The sequence below is a fragment of the Chroicocephalus ridibundus genome, chromosome 1 (genome assembly GCF_963924245.1).
Source record: "Chroicocephalus ridibundus chromosome 1, bChrRid1.1, whole genome shotgun sequence".
Taxonomy (NCBI): Eukaryota; Metazoa; Chordata; class Aves; order Charadriiformes; family Laridae; genus Chroicocephalus; species Chroicocephalus ridibundus.
The window spans coordinates 47,355,478-47,378,564 of NC_086284.1; the positions used below are offsets into that span (position 1 = coordinate 47,355,478).

At 43.4% G+C, this 23,087-nt stretch overlaps 1 protein-coding gene across 1 annotated transcript; it reads left to right on the forward strand.

Annotated features, from left to right (window-relative positions):
- The first annotated feature begins 3,388 nt into the window (after nt 1-3,388).
- KLF5 (KLF transcription factor 5) lies at nt 3,389-22,370 on the forward strand. The gene is made up of 4 exons (XM_063335533.1): nt 3,389-3,839; nt 5,758-6,628; nt 7,748-7,807; nt 20,414-22,370. The coding sequence occupies exons 1-4, from the start codon at nt 3,606-3,608 to the stop codon at nt 20,590-20,592; spliced, it is 1,344 nt and encodes a 447-aa protein (XP_063191603.1). The 5' UTR covers nt 3,389-3,605; the 3' UTR covers nt 20,593-22,370.
- The last annotated feature ends 717 nt before the right edge of the window (nt 22,371-23,087 follow it).

The following is a 23,087-nucleotide window of genomic DNA, read 5'->3' on the forward strand; positions in this document are numbered from 1 at the left end:
CAACTTGTCCACGTCTTTCCACCCCTTGCCTCCTCTTCCAAATGACGCACGTGAACCTCCCCATCAACCCCGGCCCCTCTCCTCCCCACCAGGACAGTGGAACGCAAGTACCTTCCCAAGAGGTATGTCTGGTGGAGACGATGAGTTTAGGAAAGCAGGGAGCCCGTCTCAATCCATCCCGTCCCCACTCCCACCCACCCTGAACTCCTTCGCTCCCAGCCCCTCTCCCACCGGGCAGAGCTGGGCTCCACCACTGCCAAGCTCCCGACCGCCCACCTGGGACTTGACATTTGTTCTTGTTTTCTCCTGTCTCCCCTAATGGGTATAGCACTACTAAGCGAAGAGGAATGCACCGAACAAGAGAGTTCAAAGTAATTGAGTCTACATTCACCCAGAAAGCCTGGATCCTTGCCCGCTCAGAACCTGCAGCATTTACATAGTTTCAGAAAGTTTAACCCTTTTCAACAGAACCTGGTAACGCTCTTCCGAGCACAGGGCGTCGCGCTGCTCTCGTCACTGGCCAAAGGCGCTGGAAGGTGTCCTGCACCTACTCAGCTCTAGGTGCTTTAACAGAACAAACCCCACGTTTTGTTTCTCCTCCTTGCTCTGCGGTTCAGTAACGTTAAGACCTTGAGTTGTCATATTTATAATAAGATACTCAAACTTACTAACTGCGTTGCGGAGGAATGATCACTTACCGTAACTCCCGAACGCTTCTGCCGAACGTCTTACACAAACAGAAGTGTGCTGGGTTTAAAAGGGCTTACTCGTTTTTTTCTGCTGCAAATCTGTCCGTTAAGGTGTAAACTCGCTTTCTAACTCCTCACTGCAAAATCAGCAAAGAAACAGAACCATTCCAAAATGATTATAGCCGTAAGCTTGTCATTTTTTTTCTGAGGATTAATTCTGAACAAACTCTCATTTCCATTTAATTTAGGAGATGGTGTTAGTTGGCAGCTTATTACTGACTTTAAATTGGTAAACAAAAATTATTTGTTCAAAGAAGTATAAAATCTAATAACAATGGAAACAATCTTAAAACAGGTTAGCAAATAACTTCTTTTTGTGTGTATCTAAGCATTCATTTAGACTATCTACAAGCTAAAAAGCGCAGCATGTGTAGGTCAGATGAGCAGCGAACCCGAGCAGGAACAAGAGTCGATCTGACTTGCCTGTTTAATTGCCAGTGACAGTAGAAATGCCAAAATAAAAAAAAAAAAAATCACGCTATAGAAATCATATACTCTTTAGTAATCTTCCACTGACTGTCACTTGACAAAAGACTGTAGGACCAGGCCCGTCATTAGCAGAAAAACACGGCGGTGGGATTGGATTTGTTTACCTGCAGTTCAGTCCTAATTATATCCTTAAATAAAAATTAAAACACATTCAGAGCAGCTTCTGAAAATGTTTAAGTATACACAGAGCTTTACTCAGCGATACCGTTCTAATTAACCCGCCAAAGCATTTGCCAGAGCAGGCCCTTTATAAATGCACATATATAAAACAAAGCAAAACAAAAAAACAATTCTGAAATTATCTGTTTATCATTCATTTAATCAGATGGAGGTAAAACATGTAATTAAAGTATGCGAGTCTCAGAAACATTTCAGTTACTACAGCCATGCAATTTACATAAACGTCTGAAAGTTACTAGTATATGCTCTACATCAGATGCTTCCTAGCCCTATAGGAGAATTACAGACTAATTAAGTTCCAGACAGCATACTGCAGTGTTACCAGTTTTGCATTTTTAAAGCTGATAGAGAGCGGTTCATACGAAACTTGTCATTTCAGAGGGCCAGAAGCGTAGTTCAAATCCCAACTGGGTTGAAACAGGCTACATGAAGGGCATGCAAAAAAATGTAGTTTGAAGCCTAAGCCTAAACTAGGGTTATGTGAAGGGCAGCCCCGCAAAAACAAAACGTGATTTTAAAATCTGGTTGTTAAAACACCTGTTTCTCGGCTAGAATGGGGGAAGAAATGGCAGCAATGAGTCTTCGGAAAAGGACACTGGAGTCGCGTGTTGTATGAATGTGAATACGTGTTAGTGTTGGATGCTTAACAAGGCCGCACGACTTTAAATGCTATGCTCACAGGAGCAGCCAGATCTACATTAGTAATAACAAGCATCAAGCGGCTAAATATTGCTAAAGAGACAGTCTGTGTCAAGAAATGTTACACTGAGCTCTTTCCTGGTTCTGTAATTCGCTTTTCTGCATTCGGGCTCTTGAGACATCCTACTTGCCGTGAACAGGAAGGCAAAGGGGATAAGGGCCAGGTTGACCAGGAAAAAAAATGCTTTTTTTACGCTTAAAAAAGAAAAAAGCCTTGTCTGTAAATGATAGGGGATAAATGCGGGGAGGGGGAGGTCGCCAACATTTCCATGGATTCCCAGAGTCTCTCCCAGCAAACCAGGAGCACGGGGCTGACAGGGCCGGGCGAAAGGTGGAAAGTTTGGTTTTTTTCCAAGGTTCCGCTGCGCGCTGTACTTTTCCCAGGCACCGTGGGCCCTTCGGTGTTGCACAGAGGGACAGCGTCCCTCCTTTTTTTCTCCTCCTTCAGCGCAACGCGCAGGAGCTTAGCTCACCGTCCTGCGTCTAGGGGGAAAATATGCTTTGCATCGAAACCACACCTCAAAACAAGTAAATAGAAACTTGCCTCATCCGAGCGGGAGGCGGGGGGGGGAGGAAAAAAAAGAAAAAAAAAAAAAAAAAGAGAAGAGACCATTGTCGCTCTCTCTTTTCCTCTCTCTTTCCTCCTTCTCCTCCGAGCTATTTCTGCCAGAGCGTTTTCGCAGCGCACGCCGGAGATGTACAGTGCGGCGCAGAAAATTTATTAGCAAGCAGGTTTCGGGTACAAGTTGCCTTCGGGACAAAAAATAATAAAATGTGAATGACTGCCTTTAAAACCCCCTTTTTGAAGATGAAAGGTAGGAGCGACGGCTGTTTTAAAACGCCTACATTAGCAACGCTTCTTTAAAAGACTATAAATAATACTCTAAAGCGGGAGAAGGGGCGGGGGGGGTGGTGTGTGTGTGTGCCTGGCCGGGCGGCCGCACTTGTTGAAAACCTTCCTCCACCTCCCGCGAGCACCGAGCCGGTCCCCGGGGGCGGGACGGGCACCGGGGGACGGGGACCGGGCAGTGGGCCGGGACGGAGGACCGGGGCCTGGGGGTGGGCCGGGGTCCGCGGGCCGAGCGCCGCCGCTCTCCCCTGGCCCGGGCACGCCGCGGCGGGGCAGGGCCGGGGCGGAGCGGAGCCGGGCCGGGCGCTCTCTCCCTCCCCCCACCGTAGGCAGGGCAGGCGGCAGGGCCGGCCCCCTTCGCCCGTCTGGGTGGGGTGTATGGGGGGGGCCGGGGGTGGAGTAGGGTGAAATAGGGGCGGGCGTGTGTCACCGGGTAGATACCCGCCGCCAGGTACAGGCGGAGGCACTGACGACGCCGCAGTGGATGCGCTTTGGGGCTGGGGCTGCTGGGGAGTGAGTCGCACGAGTAGCCACCGTCGCTGCCGCCGCCACCCGCCCGCCCGCACTCGCCCGCGGGCCAGTCGTCCTGCGCCGGGGCGGGCAGCCCGTCCGCGCCGCACTCGCCGCCAGCTCGCCTCATGGCCACCAGGGTGCTGACCATGAGCGCCCGCTTGGGCCCCGTGCAGCAGCCCGAGGAGCCGGTGTTCGCCCAGCTCAAGCCCGTGCTGGGGGCCAGGGAGGCTGCGATCTTCCCCGGGGAGGACCTGAAGCAGCAGCAGCAGCCGCCGCCGCCGCCTCAGCAGCCGCAGCAGCACCCGGGGGGAGGCGGAGGGGGCGGTGGCGCGACCCTGCCGGCGGAGGAGATGGTACAGGTAGGCGGCGGCCACCCCCCACTTCCCTCCTTCCCTCACAGCCCACCGGCCATCGCCCCTCTCCGGCGGCGGGGAGCGGCCGCGGAGGAGCGGGCGGGCGGGACAGGGTGGGGTCGGGCAGCGGACCCCGCGGTGCGGAGCTGAGGCGGCGACCGCCGGTGCGGTGTGTGTGAGGGGAACGGCCACCTCCCCCCCCCCGCTCCACCCTGCGGAGGGCCGCGGAGCGGGGCAGGGCCGGCGGGGCTCCCGCGGGCGCGGCTGAGGCGGCCGGGGCTGAGGCGGGGCGCGGGCTTCGGCGGCGGCTGACGGGCCGTCCCGCGGCGGGGAGCGGGGGGGAGCGGGGCTGCCCCCGCGGGTGTGTTGAAAGCTACAGCTGCTGCTTTTGCACTTGCCCGGCGGCAGAATTAGAGCGGCCGCCTGTCCCTGTCCTCCTCGCCCACGCAGGGAGTCATGTTCGGGGGGGGTGTGGGGGGGAGGGGGGTGTGCAGACGGACAGGACACCGGGCGAAAGGGCGGGAGGGGTGGGGGGTAAAGACGGGACTTCCCGGGACTTTCTGCCGGTCCCAGGAGGCGGTTTGGGAGCGGAGCGGGTCCCCACGCCGAACAGCTGGAAAAAGCGTGAGGCGCTGGCGAGGCGGCCCCCGTGGGGCACCGGCCTGGTGGCGGTGGCGGGGGCGGGGGGGGGGGGGGGCGCTGCCCGCCGCCTCAGCCCCCCGCCGGGGAACGGGGTGTTCCGGGGAGCCGCTGGTGTCGGGCAGCGGCTCTGCCGGGCGCTGCCTTCCCCAGCGAGTAAATAAACCACCGTCTTCAAAGGGAGCTGCCCCTCGGCTCGTAAACAAGAGGTGGTGGGGGGGAAGAATTATCCTGGCATGTCGGGGCAGATCCAGATCAAAGGGAGAGGGGAGGCGGCTCTGTTTGTTTGCGGTGTTTAACCGGGGGTCTTTGAAGAAAAAGTCCTAAACCTCAACTTTTCGGGCAGAGGAGTTGCTGTTCGTCGTCTGCTTTCTCTAAGCGGGCCCGGAATGAGCGCGGTCTTGACAGGGCAGGGGGGAATGTCGCATTTGCCCATTGGAGAGTGCGTGATAGATGTTTTGGCGATGACTGTACCAGTAATGTATCGGGCTTCAACCGCCCACGGATTCCCTCGCACCACTACGCTAAGAGAATGATTTCCCGGTAATTAAAGAGCTCTCCAAGGACCCAGGCATGGATAGGGACGTGTTTATCACGCTATTAGCCAATTACACAGTGTATAGATTATTATTTTCCTTTTTTTAAAGTGTAGTCCCGGAGACACTTTACACAAAGGGTACTTTGATGCAGTCAACCTGTCCTCTTTTTACTTGGTATTATTTATAAGTTTACACTTCGGTGTCGTATTTCTAATAAAATACCTATCCTTTAAGGATGAAAAATCCTGGAAGTATAGAATATATATATAAACATTATTTGAAGTATTAGCATTCAAATAGCCAGCTGAGGATGTGGCTTTTAAAGTTAGCATTTCAAAGAGAAGCGGGTGAAACAGATAGGCAGTCACCCTGCTCGAGCAGTGAATTCCAGAGCAGGAGATCTGCAGATTAGGCATAGCGCCTGTCATTTCTGCGCCTCGCGCTGTCTTGGAGGCATAAAAGATGAAAAGTTTGTCGTACGCTGAAGCATCATATCGATCTTAATGCTTACTCTGCATGAACAACTTGTGTCATGGCTTTATCTCCTTGTCCTTGATGATGTTGATTAGTGCGCCGATTATATAAGACAGGTTTTCATTAGCGTGAATGTTTATAACTGCCTCTGTAGGTAGCTTGCGGCTGGCTGAACAGTATTGCCTTTTGCAAAGCGTCACGCGACTTGCATGCCATCATCTTTCTCAGTTGGTAACAAATCATCTGGATTATGGTCTGTTGTGTTTTTGCAGACGAGATGTGAAATGGAGAAATACCTGGCACCTCAGCTCCCGCCCGTTCCTGTCATCCCCGAGCACAAGAAATACAGACGAGACAGTGCCTCGGTTGTAGACCAGTTTTTCACTGACAGCGAAGGGTTGCCTTACAGCATCAACATGAACGTCTTCCTCCCCGACATCAGCCACCTGAGAACTGGCCTGTACAAATCTCAGCGACCCTGTGTAACCCACATCAAGACAGAGCCAGTCACCATCTTCAGTCACCAGAGCGAAACTACTGCCCCTGCCCCTGCCCCCACTCAGGCCCTCCCCGAATTTACCAGCATCTTCAGCTCCCACCAGACTCCCGATGTGAACAACATTTTCATCAAGCAGGAGCTTCCTACTCCAGATGTTCATCTTTCTGTCACGCCCCAGCAAGGCCAGTTATATCAGCTCTTGAGCTCGCCGGATTTAGATATGCCCAACACTACTACTCAGGCAGCCGTGATGGACTCTCTTAACAATGTCTCCATGCCATCAGCTATGGCGGGCCTTAACACGCTCTCCTCGGCTGTGCCACAGACTGCGATGAAACAGTTCCAGGGCATCCCCCCTTGCACCTACACCATGCCAAACCAGTTTCTGCAGCAGCAGGCCACTTACTTCCCTCCTTCGCCCCCAAGCTCAGAGCCTGGAAGTCCAGATAGACAAGCAGAGATGCTACAGAATTTAACCCCTCCTCCGTCGTACGCTGCAACTATAGCTTCCAAGCTGGCAATTCACAACCCGAATTTACCAGCGACTCTGCCCATCACCCCCCAGAACATCCAACCAGTCAGATACAACAGGAGAAGTAACCCAGATTTGGAGAAAAGGCGTATCCACTACTGTGACTATCCCGGTAAGCGATCCATACCAGAAAATCTCAGCTCTTGCAATAAAATAAGCATGAATAATCGTGGATGAGGTATAAGTGGTTTTCTTTAGCAGTAGTCTACACCTAGGGAGAACCAAATAAGTTCTTGTTAAAGAAGAATTTATCTTCTTTATTTCCTTATTTTGTGTGGCACACTTTCACATTCTTTAAATGACATGTACCCATTTCTTCGTGTCATTTGTAATTCTCTTAAACGCCTGAGCTCATTCTACCGCGTTACAAAACTTGTACCCCATGTTAAAAAAAAAATCTAAAAAACGATGGCCTTCTCTAATGCAAGTCAGTGTGACTTCGCTGCTCCTGCTCCCCTTTTCCAATATCGGTGATGGAGCGGAGGCTCAGTTTGAATCTGCTGGCGCTGAAAGAATCATTTCAGCTCTGAGTAGTCGAGACCACAGCCGTACCTTCCCTGTTGCGAACAGGGGATTCAGCTGCCTGCAGAAATCCATTAAAACTACCTCTGAAAACTGTCCCCAGATGGATTCTCTTCCAGCCTTTCCTTCTCCTGTGCTGAAGGGGAAGAGGGACCTGACTATAAACGGTGCCTCCACATAGTACGTGATCACAGATAGAAGGCACTCACACCCATCCGAGCACAGGGAGAAATTTCTGTTTGTGGTTGTTCTTCCCCTTTACCAACAAAACTCTCAGCAGTGTATTTGGCGTGCCATGTGAGAAATCTTTGATGGAAGAGTTACGCTGAGCCCTGGGTAACAATGACACCGAGTCTGGCTTGATCAAATCCTCTAGGAATTCTTTTAAAAAATAAAGTCCCCCTCTGAGTTGTTAACTTAGGTAGCAGGTGTTACTGTATGTAGATTGTAGCAGCCATTGGTCTATATTACATTACAAGGTAGTAAGTCTACCAGAAACATAAACATTTTTCTCTTTTCTATGTAAAGCATATCCCTAGGAGCTTTCTGTATCAAATTTTACTTCTAAATGATGATGGTGCCAGAAGGTAGTAAACTTGAATGTTTCCAGAGAGTACCCCAGCGCTGAGTGAGGAAGTTTAAACATACCGTGGAGCATTCCTGTTCTCCCTACTGAAATGCCTCTCTGCTTTTTTTTCTTTTGTTTTAGGCTGCACAAAAGTTTATACAAAGTCTTCTCACTTAAAAGCGCACCTGAGAACTCACACGGGTATGTACTCATTCTCTCACTGTCTCCTGTTCGTTCATGGCTGACACATTTTCCAAGAAAGCGAGCTTGTTTGATCTGCCATCTTCTCCCTGTTTTCTGTAGAGTGGCGTGGATTCAGGCTGGCAGTTCAGTTAAGAAAAAATTAAGGTCTGGTCAATGAGAAGAAAAATTGCTTTTATTCTTAATGCAGTTTTATTAAACCTTTTATAATACAGATCTCAAAATAGCTAAGAATAAAACAGATGGAAACTTCCCTTTTCAATCTAAAATGCTGTAAAGTGTTAAAAAAGGACTTTTTTCCCTCTTGAATAATGAATTAAGCATAGTAAACATGTTATAGTTTTGAAAATGTATCTAAATAGATAGAATTTTCTGGTTTGGGCTTTCTCTTTGACTTGTTATTTAATCTTAGAGCATTTCAGAAACGTCATGAAAACTCCCAAGATACCTCCATTTGCTTCGTCCTTTGCATTAATTGTGCTTTTTTTTTTTTTAAGACGTGTTTCTATATATTTATTTTTTTAAAAAGGAGACATAATTTCAATTTTTTTTGTCGGTGAAAGATATTAAAAATGGAGAAAATTGAAAGTGTCAGTGCGTCACACTTGTTTTTCTGTACCTCGATGCCATTCTGCCTGCAGCTACAGAGGCATTCCTCGTTCTGTTCCTGGGCCCGGGTGGAGCGGAGCTGGGGACAGTGTAGCTTGTGGGTGGGCGCAGGAGCCGTGCGCGCAGAGGGCAGCGGCTGGGCATTGGAACTGCCGTAGGTGCTCTTCGTAAGCATTCACCTGCTGAGACAGGGGGAAGGAGGAGAGAGGAGACGGGAAGAAAAACGTAGCTCACCAATAGCGCGCCTGAAACTGTTTAGGACAGTTCTTTGCCGGGATCTTAGTATGAAGATGGTCATGCTAAATCAGTGAAAAGCACATGATTGATTTTGTAAAGAAATTAAATGAGGGGGCTGCAACTCCTGCTTTTAAAACCAAGTATGAACCCCAGCTCTTTTATGCGTGGACCTCCATTCAGAGCAAAACGCGAGTCACGGTTGAAGCAACTCGCTTATTGAAGCAGGCTGTCAGTGCTGCGGCTGTGCCGTTCAAAGTGATGGGGTTTCACCCAAGTTTAAACCAAAAGTCAAAACAAAACTTAGCGTGAGCTATGATCTAACAAAATGTTTCAGTATCTCTATGGAAACAAGGCCTTATATTCAGCAGCTATTTTGAATGGGTTGTTGGATTATCGTAAAGAAATTGAGTATCTGCAGACTAAATGTTACTATGGAAATTTTGTTTTGATAAATGAGAGAGTTATCTGTGTTGCAGTCACAGTAAAAAATTAAAAGCAACTGTACAAAGACTATTGCTTTGCATTAGTAATAGACTAAACAAGAACACTTTTAAAAATATTTTTGATACATATAATCACTCATTAGCAGTAAGCTTAGTAAGAAAGGAATATTTTCATGAGGCTATAAGCCTGAATAATGTCAGAGAGTATAGTTCCATTGCTCTTTAATAAATGATCTGTAAATTTAAGAGTGCGATTTCCACTTCCGCACTTTAGCCAGCAACTAAATACCAGCTTTAAATATCTTGTTTGCTATTATACAATAACTCGGAAGAGAGATAAAAGCAAAGCTTTAGTTTAAAAGTGAACATTACATAGTCAACATTTGAAACTTAAGCTTTTCCATTTTTAAATTAATGTGTATCTTTTTTTGTATCTTGAGTAGTAATGACTTTAGGGTTTATAAAGTTAATACTTCTGTGCATAGAAATACGTACCACATCGCTAATATATATTGCTTAAGGTCACTAATGTTTATTGTTGCCTTCACTTTTTTACCTATAGATATTTGACCTTAGAAATGTGGATAAATATGCAAAGGTCAGAGGAGCTGGTGTATTCATGGAAACAAGAATGTTGTTTTAGATAAAAATCTAGTGAACTTAAGCAGGTCTGTAATACAAAGGGTCTTCTGGGGAGGTGAATGAAGGGATAAACTGTCTAAAGAGTGCATTTCGTGCAAGAATGTGAGTCCGTATCCTGTTACCTGCATTATTTCAGAGTTTGCATTAGTTTAACTCTCTTGAATATTCACTTAATACTTGAAGATTTCCAGCACCGGTTCTGATCTCTGTCTTAACACATGGTTGAAATGCGTATTACGAGCAAGATCTCTGACTTACCCAGTACCGTAAATCCATTATATGAATGTTAAAGTAAATGGACGCAAACTCAGGGAAACCTGTGAAGTTGCACGGCTCCTGCAGGAACACAGGGGAATCTCGCTATTGATCCCCAAAGAGAAGGGCTCGATGCCGAGGGCTAAATTTGGGTGTGTGCCTCTGTGCATCCCATCCCCCAGAACTATGAATTCATACAGCACTATTAAGCTTTGATATTTTATTTTTTTTTAATCTTTTTTATAAAAAAAGGGCTTTGGTGAAGCTTTTACTTTCAAAGTCTAAAGCAAGTGTCACGTAATCCATTTTAATAAAGTTGTGTGTGATATTCTTTCAAATCCCTTCAGGGATAACAGACCTGTTTATCTGGCTAAACCCGTTCTTTAGTAATCATGGACCACTAAAGTTGTTTTCTCCTTATTCTTAGTTTCTTAACAATACCTTTTAAAATTGGCTTCAGTCTCTCATCCCAACCAGTCCCCACCCTTCTCAGCAATCTGTCATCTTAAAATAAAAGAGCCTGCAGCAAAGTTTGTCTGCCATTAAAAGTCAAGACAGACCTTAGGTTTTCCTTTTGTATTGGAAAAATCTCAGCCTTTTCACAGTATTTATTTAACAGCCTTTTTCTTCTGAAAGGCTTTCACTGGGTTTCTTAGATGTTCTTTGAGAACAAACCTAAGGGAAATGTTATTTTTGATAGGTGGAATGTATGCTGCAGTCTTTTTTCCAATTCAGATATGAACACACTGTCAGACTTTATAAATTACATTTAAATAAAACTATAGGAAATGGGCAGGAGGAAAATCCCTTACATTTTTCTTCTTAGGTGTTCCCAAGGTGTTTACCTGACACCCAGTCAGGTGGTATAAGCTGGTATAGTTAGTCTGATTTAATGTAATTACACCGGTTTTGCCGTTGATTAGGAATCCAGTATTCACGTACAGAGCTAAGCGAAGTTAATGTATTTGTAGCAGTCGCTGAAGCAGGCACAGGTTTTTCTTTCTGTACGTAATGCTTTAGCATTTGTCAGTTACGAAGTAAATTTTAGTTATTGGTAAACTAATGTCCTGGTTTGAGGTAAAACAGAACCAATAATCCCCAAATTGAACAAAGATTTGAATGCTGCAAAGATACATTTTGGATCTGTATCCATGGAGTCTGGTACATTTTAATACCTTAAAACACTTCAGTATGGTTTCTTAACTCGGTATTAGTTGTCCCTGAAACAGGTAAAATGGTATTCAGTATGCTAAAGTACCTGTTGGAACAACTCTCCAAACAGATGGGATTTTTTGACCTTTTGAAGCAGGGATTTTCTTTTAAAATAATTTTACCTGTTACTCATGGAACAAGTTTCGTTTCATAACCGGCGTTGTGCAACGACGGTATATAATGGGGGAGGGGGTTATGCATTTATTGCGGGCTGTCCAGCAGTAAAACCACCTCAAGGCTCTGGCATAACAGCTCTGTGTCCAACTTGAAAAACGTGCCAAATGTCAGTGAAAAGTACTTGTGTGTTGTAGATAAACCTCATTCGGTTCCTTTTCTGGCATTGGAGTATATATATATATATATATATCTATATATATATATATATCTATCTCAAATAATCCTTTAGAAACAGAGGTCCTGTAACTTATCCTGTTAGATTTCTTTATACGTTAAAGATTCAGACTGTGGAAGTTGAGCCTTTGATATGCAGGCACCTGGAATACCCTACCTGTAACGCTGCAGAAGAGCCGCTGGCTTCAGGGTGTTGGGTTGTTTTTTTATTTTATTTATTATTTCTGTGAACAGCTGCACACTTCAGAATTGTGTGTGGTTTTAAGAGCAAAATCTGTCATTGTTTTGAATACATCAAGGCACGCACATTGAGGACATTTTCCAGCTGCACGTTGGTTTTCCGTATACAGAGTCTTTGTACAGGCATGTTCTCTGGTCACATGGTGGGCTTGCCATTAATAGTTTCTAGCATTAACTGCAGAACTATTTCATCTCTATCTATAGATCTAGTTTGTATTTGGTGATGGGAAGTGGAAGCCGAGATAACTCAAGAGAAATGGCATTTCTCTAAATGAGATGCACTCAAAATACTTCCACCGTCCCTAGTTATTTCAAATGTTTATGTAGGCATGGAACAGCTGCTGACTTCTGCGGTTCCTCAAGGTGTTAAACGTTTTATTTTATTTTAGATCTTTGCCTCAATGGATCCAGAATTAGGCTCTGATGGTACATCAGAATTAGAACCAGTTGTGTGCGATAGCCTTTAGCAGTCCATAGGGCCTTGCGCTGCGAGTTTGCCGTAGCTGTATATACAGATACTTGTTAAAGCTGGTACCATATAGAATTGCCCGAGAGTTCAGGATGCCCGTTGTTCAGAAGGGAGGACAAACGGTAGTTGGACTTCTGCTGGAAATAAAAGCACCTTGTGAAAAAAATGCATTGACTCAAATCATCCTGACACTTCGGTGAGGGATTTCACTTGTGGTGTACGAGTGGGGAATGGAGGCCCCAAAAGCCTTTCTTTGCCTTGCTCATGGTTGCAGCCTCCTGTGTACATAGCAAACCTCATCCTGCAAGAATCTTTGCATCATGAAAATAGCTATTAAGTAGTATTTCTGTGCAGATTCTGCTTCTTTAACCTGTTAGATGAGTCAGTTGCACAGCTTATACTTTAAGGAGGTGTCAGTAAATACTATCATTGATAGAGACAATAAGGAAAAATGGAGGAGAGTTAAATAAAATGGTTGACAAAGTGCATTAAAGTGCAGCGTTGCTAGACACTGCTGGAGAATACGTTGGTATCTTTTATTTATGAATTCTGCTAAATCCATTAGTTGCCTGTGTGAGAAATGGAAGTACATTATTTTCCTGTGCAAGCCACAGTTTAAGGGAAAATAATGCATTTTCCATCGAACACTTTGTGAATGATTGCAGACCTTGGGATTAATTGATCCGGTTCTTTATCTGTAGTCATAACCTAAACGAGACGTGTTTGAATGTGTTGCTCAAAAGAGGGTGAAATCTTAGCAACATAAACCTGAATTTTAGTTAAATATTACTGGTCATTCACATCAGCATCCGGCACACAATTTTTATGAAGCAGGAATTACATTCCAAGGTGTCAGGTGAGGGGTGCTCCTTTTAGATTTTAGATAGTGAAAAGAAAAGCCTAATATTTTCTTTTTGATTAAAAGCCTAGAAAGTCCCTCTAAGCATGAAAGCTTAAAAAACCTGTTGTTTCTGTCAATTGCTCCCTGAGAGGATTAAACTTCAGTTCCAGGATATTTGATTCCCGATAAGGAAACTGTTGACCTAAGAGACCAGCTTTAAATATAGTTCATTTCAAGACCGCCCTACATAGGCTAATATAGTCCCAAGATTCACAGCAATTGCCGGTGATTAAAACTTTCCATTATTTGATTAGACATTCCTTATTGTAATTAATTTTTCTGAGCTTGACGGGGACGATTGACTCCTGGTTCCAGGATAGCGTGTTGTTTGTTGTTTGTTAGATGACCTGCACCTCCCATTGGTGAAAGATTAGAAACATTTAAGTAATGTCCTAGTTTAGTCTGAGTATCTTGGTAGCAGCATTCCTGTCCTGTCAGGCCGCATTATTTATATTCCGTGATCTCTAACAACTCTGATTAAGGACATATTAAAACCTTTGATTTTGGCAAGTGTACAGTGCTTCGCTTTGAGTTAAAATAGCTTTAATGGATTGCTTTCAATTTATTTTTTTTGGTGTGTGTGTGCATACAGTAGATGGAAATCTGGAAGTCTGCAGTACGTGTTTAATAAATTCCATTTTAAGAGCACCTCTTATCTGACTGTACAAGAGCCAGTGTTATTGGTGTGAGAGCTAAAGAGCTGTTCTTGCACCACAGGCATAGATGAGGAAATGTGTTCTTCGGCACAGGACGTGTAGACACAGCCATGCACCCCAGATGGCATGGATTTCTTACAAACCTACTTAAAAAAAAAAAAAAATTCCTTTCCTTTTTGTTTACATATCTCCTTGAAGAGAGACCACCTCTGTTAAAACAGAATGTTATGCCAGAAAGAAAATAAACCATTGCACAGGCCAATCAAGATTCCCCAGTAAGCCTTGAACTGCCTAAGACAACACTTAGCAAAATGAGAGTGTTTCGAGCACTGGTGGGAGCTCTCAGAAGATAATGCCTTCTGCGCCTCTGTAGTCAGAAAGCGAATGGTGCACAACTCTTTTGGCCGTCCCCTTTGCTTACCAGTCAGTTACCTTTTTTCCTGTTCATGCTTTTTTAGAGAGAGATCAAATACTGCTTCATTTATCAGTGATCGGACTTACGAAGTGCAACAGCTCTCTTTTACAGGATTCCTTAAAATGCCTTTTCGTTGTGAAGTACTACTTAATGGTCACCCTCTAGCCATTACTATACTAGGTAGAGGCTTTATCACATTTAAAAATGTGCAGCATATGTTATGCATTCGTATTGCTGGTGGGCTGGATGTTTCAAGGACTAAATTTATTTTGTCACTCACAAAATAAGCTGGATGTACCTTGCATGCTGTCAGCCCTCTGGTCCATCTCCATCTTGGACAACCGAGAATTTCAATGCTCTAAAGAGCTTTTGAACACCTGAGGGATTTTTTTTTTTTTTATATTTTAAAATTTCAGCTTTCGTCTCTTTCTCTAAAAAATAACCCCTGTCTTAAAAAAGGGCAAAAACCCAACCACCAATCTGCTTTTAAAAACAACTACAGCACGTAGTCAATGGCAGAAGGAAGGGCTAATTTTAGGTAAACGTTGGGAGCTAAAAACTTCTTTTGAATGAGTGCAGACATACACTCAAGCAACTGCTTTCAGTTGCAGTCAGCCTGGAAGAGATCAGAGTTTAAAACCATGATGCTATGAACTACAGGAAAGCTATTTCAGGCAAACTAAACCAGAGGAAAACCCATTCTGTTTGTTCTTATTTTTTCTGAAAATTTGAGGGTATAGCATGTCAGGAAACTAAGACAACTGATGCTAAGATACGAAAAATTTGAAAACAGATGCACCAGAAGACTTTGAGACAACATAAATCTTTATAATAACCTGTTTTAAAACTGGACATAATACAGGTTATGTATGTAACTGGTGCGATTATGGTGCAGAAACTTCTGCTTTGCCTACCACCTTTTTATCGCACCTAGTTGAATATTCTTGCTACTAGAAATAATTCCATAATAAACATAAGTAATATTAAAATGGTGGAAAGAATGACGGTGGGGGGGGTGTCTTTATACTTCTATACCATTATGAGCTGTAATCAGGTGTTGTCTTTTGGAGTCTTCGAAAAGTATGCTGCTGCTTCTTCCTCAGGGAAGCTCCAAAGTCCTTGCTCTGACAGAAATTTCTGATAGGAAGTAAGAGAAGTTGCAGGCATTGGCGGGTGTGATACCTGTATTTGGATTTCTGCATACCAATAGAGTTACTTAACTTAAGGTTTGAAAATCCAGCCCTTGCTGTTTGCAGCTTTGTGTTTAAAGAAAGCCATTCTAGAGGTGAATTGCAGAAATAAAGTCACACAACTCTTTGGTGAAATAAGGAAGCGTATTTTCATGTTAATGGGGAAATTCATCACTAATGAAGATTTTCAGTGACTTGTTTTTTCCAAACAGAATCTTAAACAGAAAAATTCTCTTGAACAGAGGCTGCATGTTGAAGATAGAGGGTGTCTTCAAAATGAGTGTCACCCATTCACTGGTGGCTCTGTACCTTACCCAAATGAGCGTGGCCATGAGGGTCACTGCCAGTGGCTAGAATTAATGTTAGGAAAGAAATGGGTGTGTTTTGACACAACTAAATCCCAAGAAGATTAATTAAAGGGAGAAGAGCCAACACGGTGTGCCTCACTGGTCCAGACCACTCTCTTGTGGTATCGACAAGGGATCTACCTTGGGATAGTTTATCTGTTGAAGAGGCTGGTTAGGTTAGCATGTTATATGTGCATATCCAGACATCTTTCTGACATCCTGGCAATCTCACAGCATTATTTTATTTTATTTTTTTTAACAGGCAGACACGTTGCAAGCAAAATAGTCTCTGTTCAGGTTAAACTCCCTTATCTCTTGCTAGGTGCTTTCTGTAAAAGAGCTTCCAAACTAAACATTAGGGCTTAAAATTTCTGTGCTCAAGTACAAGTCTGTTTCTCATGCTCCACAAATGTATTTTTTTAAGCTGGAGAATGGATACATATTAACAGCTCGAGAACTTAAAAATATATTTTGTGATCTATAAGCCTAGCAAAATATTTTAAATCAGTGATACTGGAAGGAGGTTATGCAGAAATCCAATTAAACTTATGAAATCCCTATCCTGTTGAAGTATAATTTAAAGGAAAGCAGTTCTGTTTCCCAGAAGTGCTGTGTATAATATTTCTGGCTTGGGAAGAAAGGGTTGGAGTGTGCTATTTGGCTGGAAATCGGTACCAGCTTCCTCCATGGTGTTTTAGTTGAACAGTGTTGACATTCTAACAAATCCCGTGGAAGCTCCCCTGAAGTGGAGGAGTTAGCTGTTTTCTTGCTTTTACAGTGAAATATCTGTTTGATACTGCGATCGTGTTCCAGTAACCAAGCCGTACTGCCTTCGTATTTGATGACCAGTGGCATTCTTGGTTTAACACTATAGAAGCCCTAAATTGCTGGAGGAAAACCAAATATTTCTGAAACTTTACAGCTACTGTATTTCGCACAATCATTAAAGTAAACAAATCTTACATTACTATGTAGCCAATGAAAACAGTGGATAAAGGGTTCAGTGTCCCTTGTTGTGTATACCTGCTTTTTTTAAAAATAAATCTTCAACCCCAGATTTCTCGGCGCTTTACAGTCAGCATAGCAATGAAGTAGGGTCACTTCAGAAAATATGTAACGTGAGGCTCTTTTTCCCTTGCCGCAGGAACTTAACCCAAATTCTTATTTCTGCTAAATGACAAAAAGCATGTGTATAGGTTGAGAGAGAGAAAATATTACCAGCTAGTTGTTCTTCTGCTTTCTTTAAAGGAGTGAAAATAATCTCCACCTTCTTTTTCTTGCCCCCCTTCCTCCTTGCCCAAAAGGAAAACATTTGAAATTGATGCAGTTCTTAAATAGAACTTTCCAACGGAAACTAGCATTACAAACATAGATATTTAGTATTTTACCCCTAGGATTTATTCAAAATAATCCAGGCCTCTATGTTGGCGCTAAAAATACATTTTCCAGTTCTCACTGCTGGCCAAAGCAGGGGTTAAAAGCAGCGTTCTGGCTTTAATTTCCACTACATAAAAGTAACACTGTTAAAATAATCTGTGTAAGGCACCAGCTCCTTCCCCTCCGCGCATCCCCCGAGCGCTGCTCAGTGCAGCTCCGCTCCGCAGAATTCGGCCGGCGAGGAGGAACGATGCTGTTCTGCGTGGCACTGCCTGGCTTTTCCCCCGAGCAACGCTGTTGCCCGGGAGGATTTCGTGACTGTGGCAGGCGGTGAAGTGACTGTGACAGTTGGGTAAGTTTGTAGATAGTGTCTCTGGGAAGTTGGGTCCCCTGGAGTTTGATGGGGGTCTGGCCGTTGCATTGAGCGTTGACTCTGGAAGCTGTGGTGCCCGGGAAGGCAAGGGTTCACCGCTGGTGGTGTGTATGCCAGCAGCCTTTGTATCACCTGCTGATGGTGCTCGCAGGGTAAAAATGTTTTAACAGGGGACAGCAGTTTTGTTTGGACTTAGTCAGGGTCAGGTGCCCCCTACGCAGGACAACTTTGAGCCTGCTTTTTCGGTAGTGTAGTCCCACACTCGGTGAAGGTGCACATACTTCATACCTCCTCGATGCCACGCTCGGAAACTGTGATTTTAATCTCCCGGTCCCCATTCTGGTCCGGTCTGGGTATTCCTAGGCTTTTGTTCAACTGGTGCTGTTTTCCTGCCCTCTTTAGCATTACTCTCATTCCTCATGTAATTCTGCAAAGTGGATAAGCAAGCATTTGGAGTATATAGAGGCCTGACTATGTATATGCTCTCTGTGGGCAGTTAGGATGGGGGGGGATCACAAGACTGGGAGTTCAGCATCGATTGTAATACGGCAGTTTTAAGTGAAGGCTTTTAAAGAAGAGTTTGAAGCCAATATGGGAGAAAAGGAGAAAGAAAGGAGAAAAAGAAATACACTGGCTTTAAGTGAAGGCGCTTCGAGTGCAGGAGTAATGCTTTTGTGCAACCTCCGTGTGTACACGTGTGTTTTAACACAGACTGTTCACAGAAGAGCTCCCTGGTGCTATGCCTATGGATCAGCAACGCAGCCTTTTACAGGCTGCAGTAATAACCCAGTTTAAATACGTTAAGGATGATGTATATAGTGCAAAAGATCCCTCACTGAATAGAGACCTTTCCCGTCGTTCTGCTGTGAAGAAAAATGTGTTATCTCAACGGGATTCTCTGATGTTAGAAAAGCTTTACACACTGGGTTTGAATGAAATCTGTATTTTAACTTACAGTGTATGTGACATGAACCAAAAAAGAGTCCTGTGTGATAGATCATTCTGGTCTTCAATCAGCATCAGACAGGGTAAATTCAGCTATGACGGAAAATTGTAATGATTTGTGTTCTGATTCGCCATCCACCAAATAATTTGGAACCTCTGGGAGAGGTGATGCCAGGCTCTAAGTTTGTTTTTCTTAAGGGATGATATGTTTCCACTGTGATTTCAATAAATCCCGATCGCTGTTTATGCAAAGAGGTGGTTGTTTGGTTGGGTGGTTAGTTTTTCTTGTAGAGGTCTGGTTCTGGTTGTGACCATGCTGCCAACAAGAAGTCAAGTCCCCATTGTGAGCAAAGGGCTGGTTCTGTTCTTAGTAGTAGACGGAAAGTTACTAGTTAGTTGATCAGAAAAAGCAGTAGAAACTCCCAGACAAAACCAGTTTCATAATTTCTTCTGAATGATAGATTAGCGTCTCTGAAGTAATGTTTTGGAGTTTCTCAAATGGTGTTCTCTGCATAACTGGTGCAGAACAAACAGTCTGATTGCAGGATACTGGCTTCTGTCTTTCTTCCGTGTGCTCATGTGATGGTAAAACAGGGAAAAGTAGGACTCATTCCACCGTGTTGTAGGATTGAGGCTGTGAGGGTAAAGGTCTGAGACCAATGGAGAGGGAGAAGGTCTGTAAGATGTGTTGGAAAGAACTTTTTGGAAAGCTCAGCCTTGGTTTGATTCTGCTCCAGATGAGGCTACCGATGAGTGCTTTGATAAACTCGGTTTTCTTTCTGTTCTTGCCAGATGGGTCAAATTAATATAAAGGATGTAGATAGCAATCCAGTCTGCCAACTGAAAGGTGTTTTTGTCCACCAACACCAAGCAATAGCCTATAAATAGGTAATCTTAGCCTCTTTGTTTGTACGAAGCTTGCTTGTATGGTGATACCATGTCCATACCAGCTCCCGAGCAGGTGTATGTACATGTAAAGTTCTGGTTTCACACAGAAATGGTCTTGGCTTTGTGGCTTCGTATTTCAGCCGTTTCAACAAACACCTATAAATTATTACCCCGTTTATAGTTCTAAAATGGATGAATGCAGGTATTTTAGGTGCTTGGGCCAGTGTATTCAAGAGTAGCTGGATACTCGGAAGTTGTATTCTGAGCTACTGTAACACAGCAAGTTTTCAGCGGCACCGTGCTCCCCATACATCATTATAGACTGATGGAGACAGCAAGCACTTGCCACCTCTAAAATACGGTTATTTAAGTACCTCATTGTAGACATTTAATTCTGAAAATGGGTGTTTTGATCTTTTAGGTGCTTTCTCCTATGTATAGCTAGGCCAAACCAGGATACCACAAGTTTTTATTGCCCCTGACATTTTAGAAAATACTACCCCCGTTGTGTTTGTAGCACACTGTGCCCCTTTCTTCTCACATCAGAAGCTCTTGAACAGATCTGCGCACTACAAAGAACCTTTATAGAAATCTTCCTTCCCATTTCAGACCTCTTAAAAAAAGCTCTGTGTAACTTAGTTTGTCCATTTTTAAAAGGTGCAAGCGTAAGTTATAAACTAGGCCGGATTGTCAAGTGAGAGACTGCTTTTTTTTCCTACTTGTATGGAGATGAGTGTAAGGGAGCGTATTTCACTCTCGTGCAGTTTTTTTACTTCTGTGTATTTCTGTACCGTAGTTGTCTCCAATTTGTGTGTTGGAAAGTTTCTTACTTTTTACCGAGGTATTAAATTACAGATTCAAGAGCAAAATTCACTGAAAAAACCAAAGAGACTGTTAGTTTGGGGCCTATTGAATAGAGCTGTGAATAATTAGGAAGCGTCAGCTCATGTATTGCTCCATTAGATTGAAGAGCAATGCCATTCAAATGTGACTTCGCATCAGTTTTCTCCCGAAGAGCGACAGCTGACAGTCTCCTTTTTCTGTGCCCTCTTTCAGGCGAGAAACCGTACAAGTGCACGTGGGAAGGCTGCGACTGGAGATTCGCTCGCTCGGATGAATTAACACGCCACTACAGGAAGCACACGGGGGCAAAGCCCTTCCAGTGCGCCGTCTGCAATCGCAGCTTCTCCCGCTCCGATCACCTGGCTCTCCACATGAAGAGGCATCAGAACTAAAAGCCGGACTTGTTGTTGAGGCTGTTCTGTATCTATGCAATTTCCTATTGACTCTCGACATTCAACTAAAATGAGTTTAATTTTTTTGAGTATGGGTTATCCATTTAAAAGAAATCTCAAAAGAAACTGGAAATGTATATTTTGTATATTTATGCAGAAAAAGGGAAGACACTGTATCACAATACCAGAGCGTTCGGTCGTTTTGTTTGCTCTCATGATGTATATGGCTTTAGTCAGCAGGTTTCATCTCTTTACAAGTATTATGTCTTGACACATTGCAGCTTTATACATATTTTTTTTTCTCTTGCGGTGTTTTGACCAAAGCACTGTCATTATTGTGACAATGTTTAGTAAACGAGTTAATGAGAGGCTGCAGGTGAATGAACGCAGTGGAAAAGCCATGAATTGTAATCTGTCAGGTTTTTACTGGACATACTTAGTACTTGTGGGGTTTTTTTAAATGTTAAGTCATTCTGTGGAGATAAAGTACATAGAAAAATTCATAAACAGCCATAGAACAAAACATTTTGTTCTGTATGTTGCATGTTTGCTATGACAAAGATTTTGTAAATATGCAAATCAGCTTTTTAGGTTTAATACAAAAGTTTTCTAAGAACCGTCTGAAAAAAGCAGTTTTACATTTGATAACACGGCACATTTACAAAAAAAAGTTATTTAAATACCTCTCAAAACAGTACAAACTTAGCTTCATTTTTCATAAGAGAAATGAGCTAAGCGTTCAGATGTTTTGTACCTGTTAGCTCAAATGGTGTGCACTGAATATTCAAAGCAGGATTTTGTTTTCAAATCGCTTAAAAGGGCAAAACACGTAGAATGAACCGTCAAGTCAATGTTGGAAGCTTAAATAACGGGGATAGTTACAATGAACACAGAATGTTAAACCTCTTACTATAAGCTAAACTTCGTATCACTTCAAAAAGAAGGATTTAGGATGCAATTTTCATACACAGACATGTTAAGCTGGTTCAGCACCAGTATGATCTAGTTTCGTGTGGATATTGCATGTAATTTACTAGAAGGTAAAGGATACAGTAATTTTGTTTAAAATTACAGTGCAGTTTAGTTAATCCACTCTTCAGATCGACACACGCAGGGGAAAATTTACTGCTGACAAAAGTAGCTGAAACTCCACTGAAGTCAACAAAGTGGTGCCCTTTTATGCTAACAATGACTTTGATCCACCGTGTTCAGCCTTGAAATAGTAGATGAAGGGCCAAAGACGAGGTTAGACCGTGTAGGATTTGGCCAGACAACAGGAGAAAACCAAACAAACCTAATAAGTGTCTGGACTTCACAAGCTGTAATATTAAGCTGTCAACCAAAGGCTAGACTAGACAATCAAAATACCAAAAAAAAGGGTCTTGCAGGAAACCTAGCTTTGTTAAAACTGTTGTTTGTCTTTATTTATTTGTGGTATATGATAGACTCTTTTTTTTTTTTTTTAAGACAATTTTACATATACTTGATAAATTATAGTTTTGTTTGTTATAGTTAGAAATGTTGCTCTTAATGTAAATAGTTGACAAACGATGTAAATAATTTTGTAAGGCTTCAAATGTTTATACGTGGAAACACATGCATAAATTGGTTGCTGTTTTGCTTCTTTTGCCTCCCCCCTACCTTATTTTTGTATTGTGGTATTTCCTATGCAAATGACGGAGCAAACAGCTGTATAGTTGTAGAATGTTTTGAGAGAGAATGAAATGGTTTATATATAAAGACTCTTTTTTTTTTTTTTTTTTTGCAAAATAAAACAAAGTGCCTAATGTGTGTGCGTGTGCATGTGCGTGTGCTCTCTCAAGCTCCAGACAATGAAAGTTCTGTGTTTTTGCGCTGGGAGATGGAAATTAACAGCAATATTAAGCTAGGAATGTCTGTTCTTCATAGCAGGGATGGTGTCTTCGGAAAGTACCTGGCACTTCTGCATCCTGCCCTGATGAAGATAATAAATGTGAAGGGATAAGGCATGGTGCTTTTCTGCCATCAGAACTTTAAAGGAAGTGTACAGTAGCCTGAAAATGGTTGCAAAAGTCCTTCCACGGTAGCGTGATTGTAAATTAAAGGTACCTATTGGGTACAATACAAATTCCCACTTGCAGGGTGGGTAAAACCTATTCACTCTCGTCTACAGCATTGCCCAAAAGAAGTTTCTCCCCCAAAAGCTCCTTTTATGCCCTAAAAAGACAGGAGGGTGCCATAGCAGTGCGATGGAGTGACCCCCAAGCAAGGTCTCCTTTTCAGTGTTTTTCCCTCGGAAGACAGAAGTATGGTTCAATGGAAAAATTGAAGTGGATGTGGATGTTCAGATCTGGGGGTTACATCTGTCTCTCATCCTTTCCTCTGAGTCTATAGGAAACAGGCATACGAGGCTTTTAAAAAGAAATTTAACTTAAAATCCATAGAAGAGTTTAAGTACCATTTACTACCAGATTATAATCAATTAAATCAACACTCAATTTCTTCAAAATTCAATT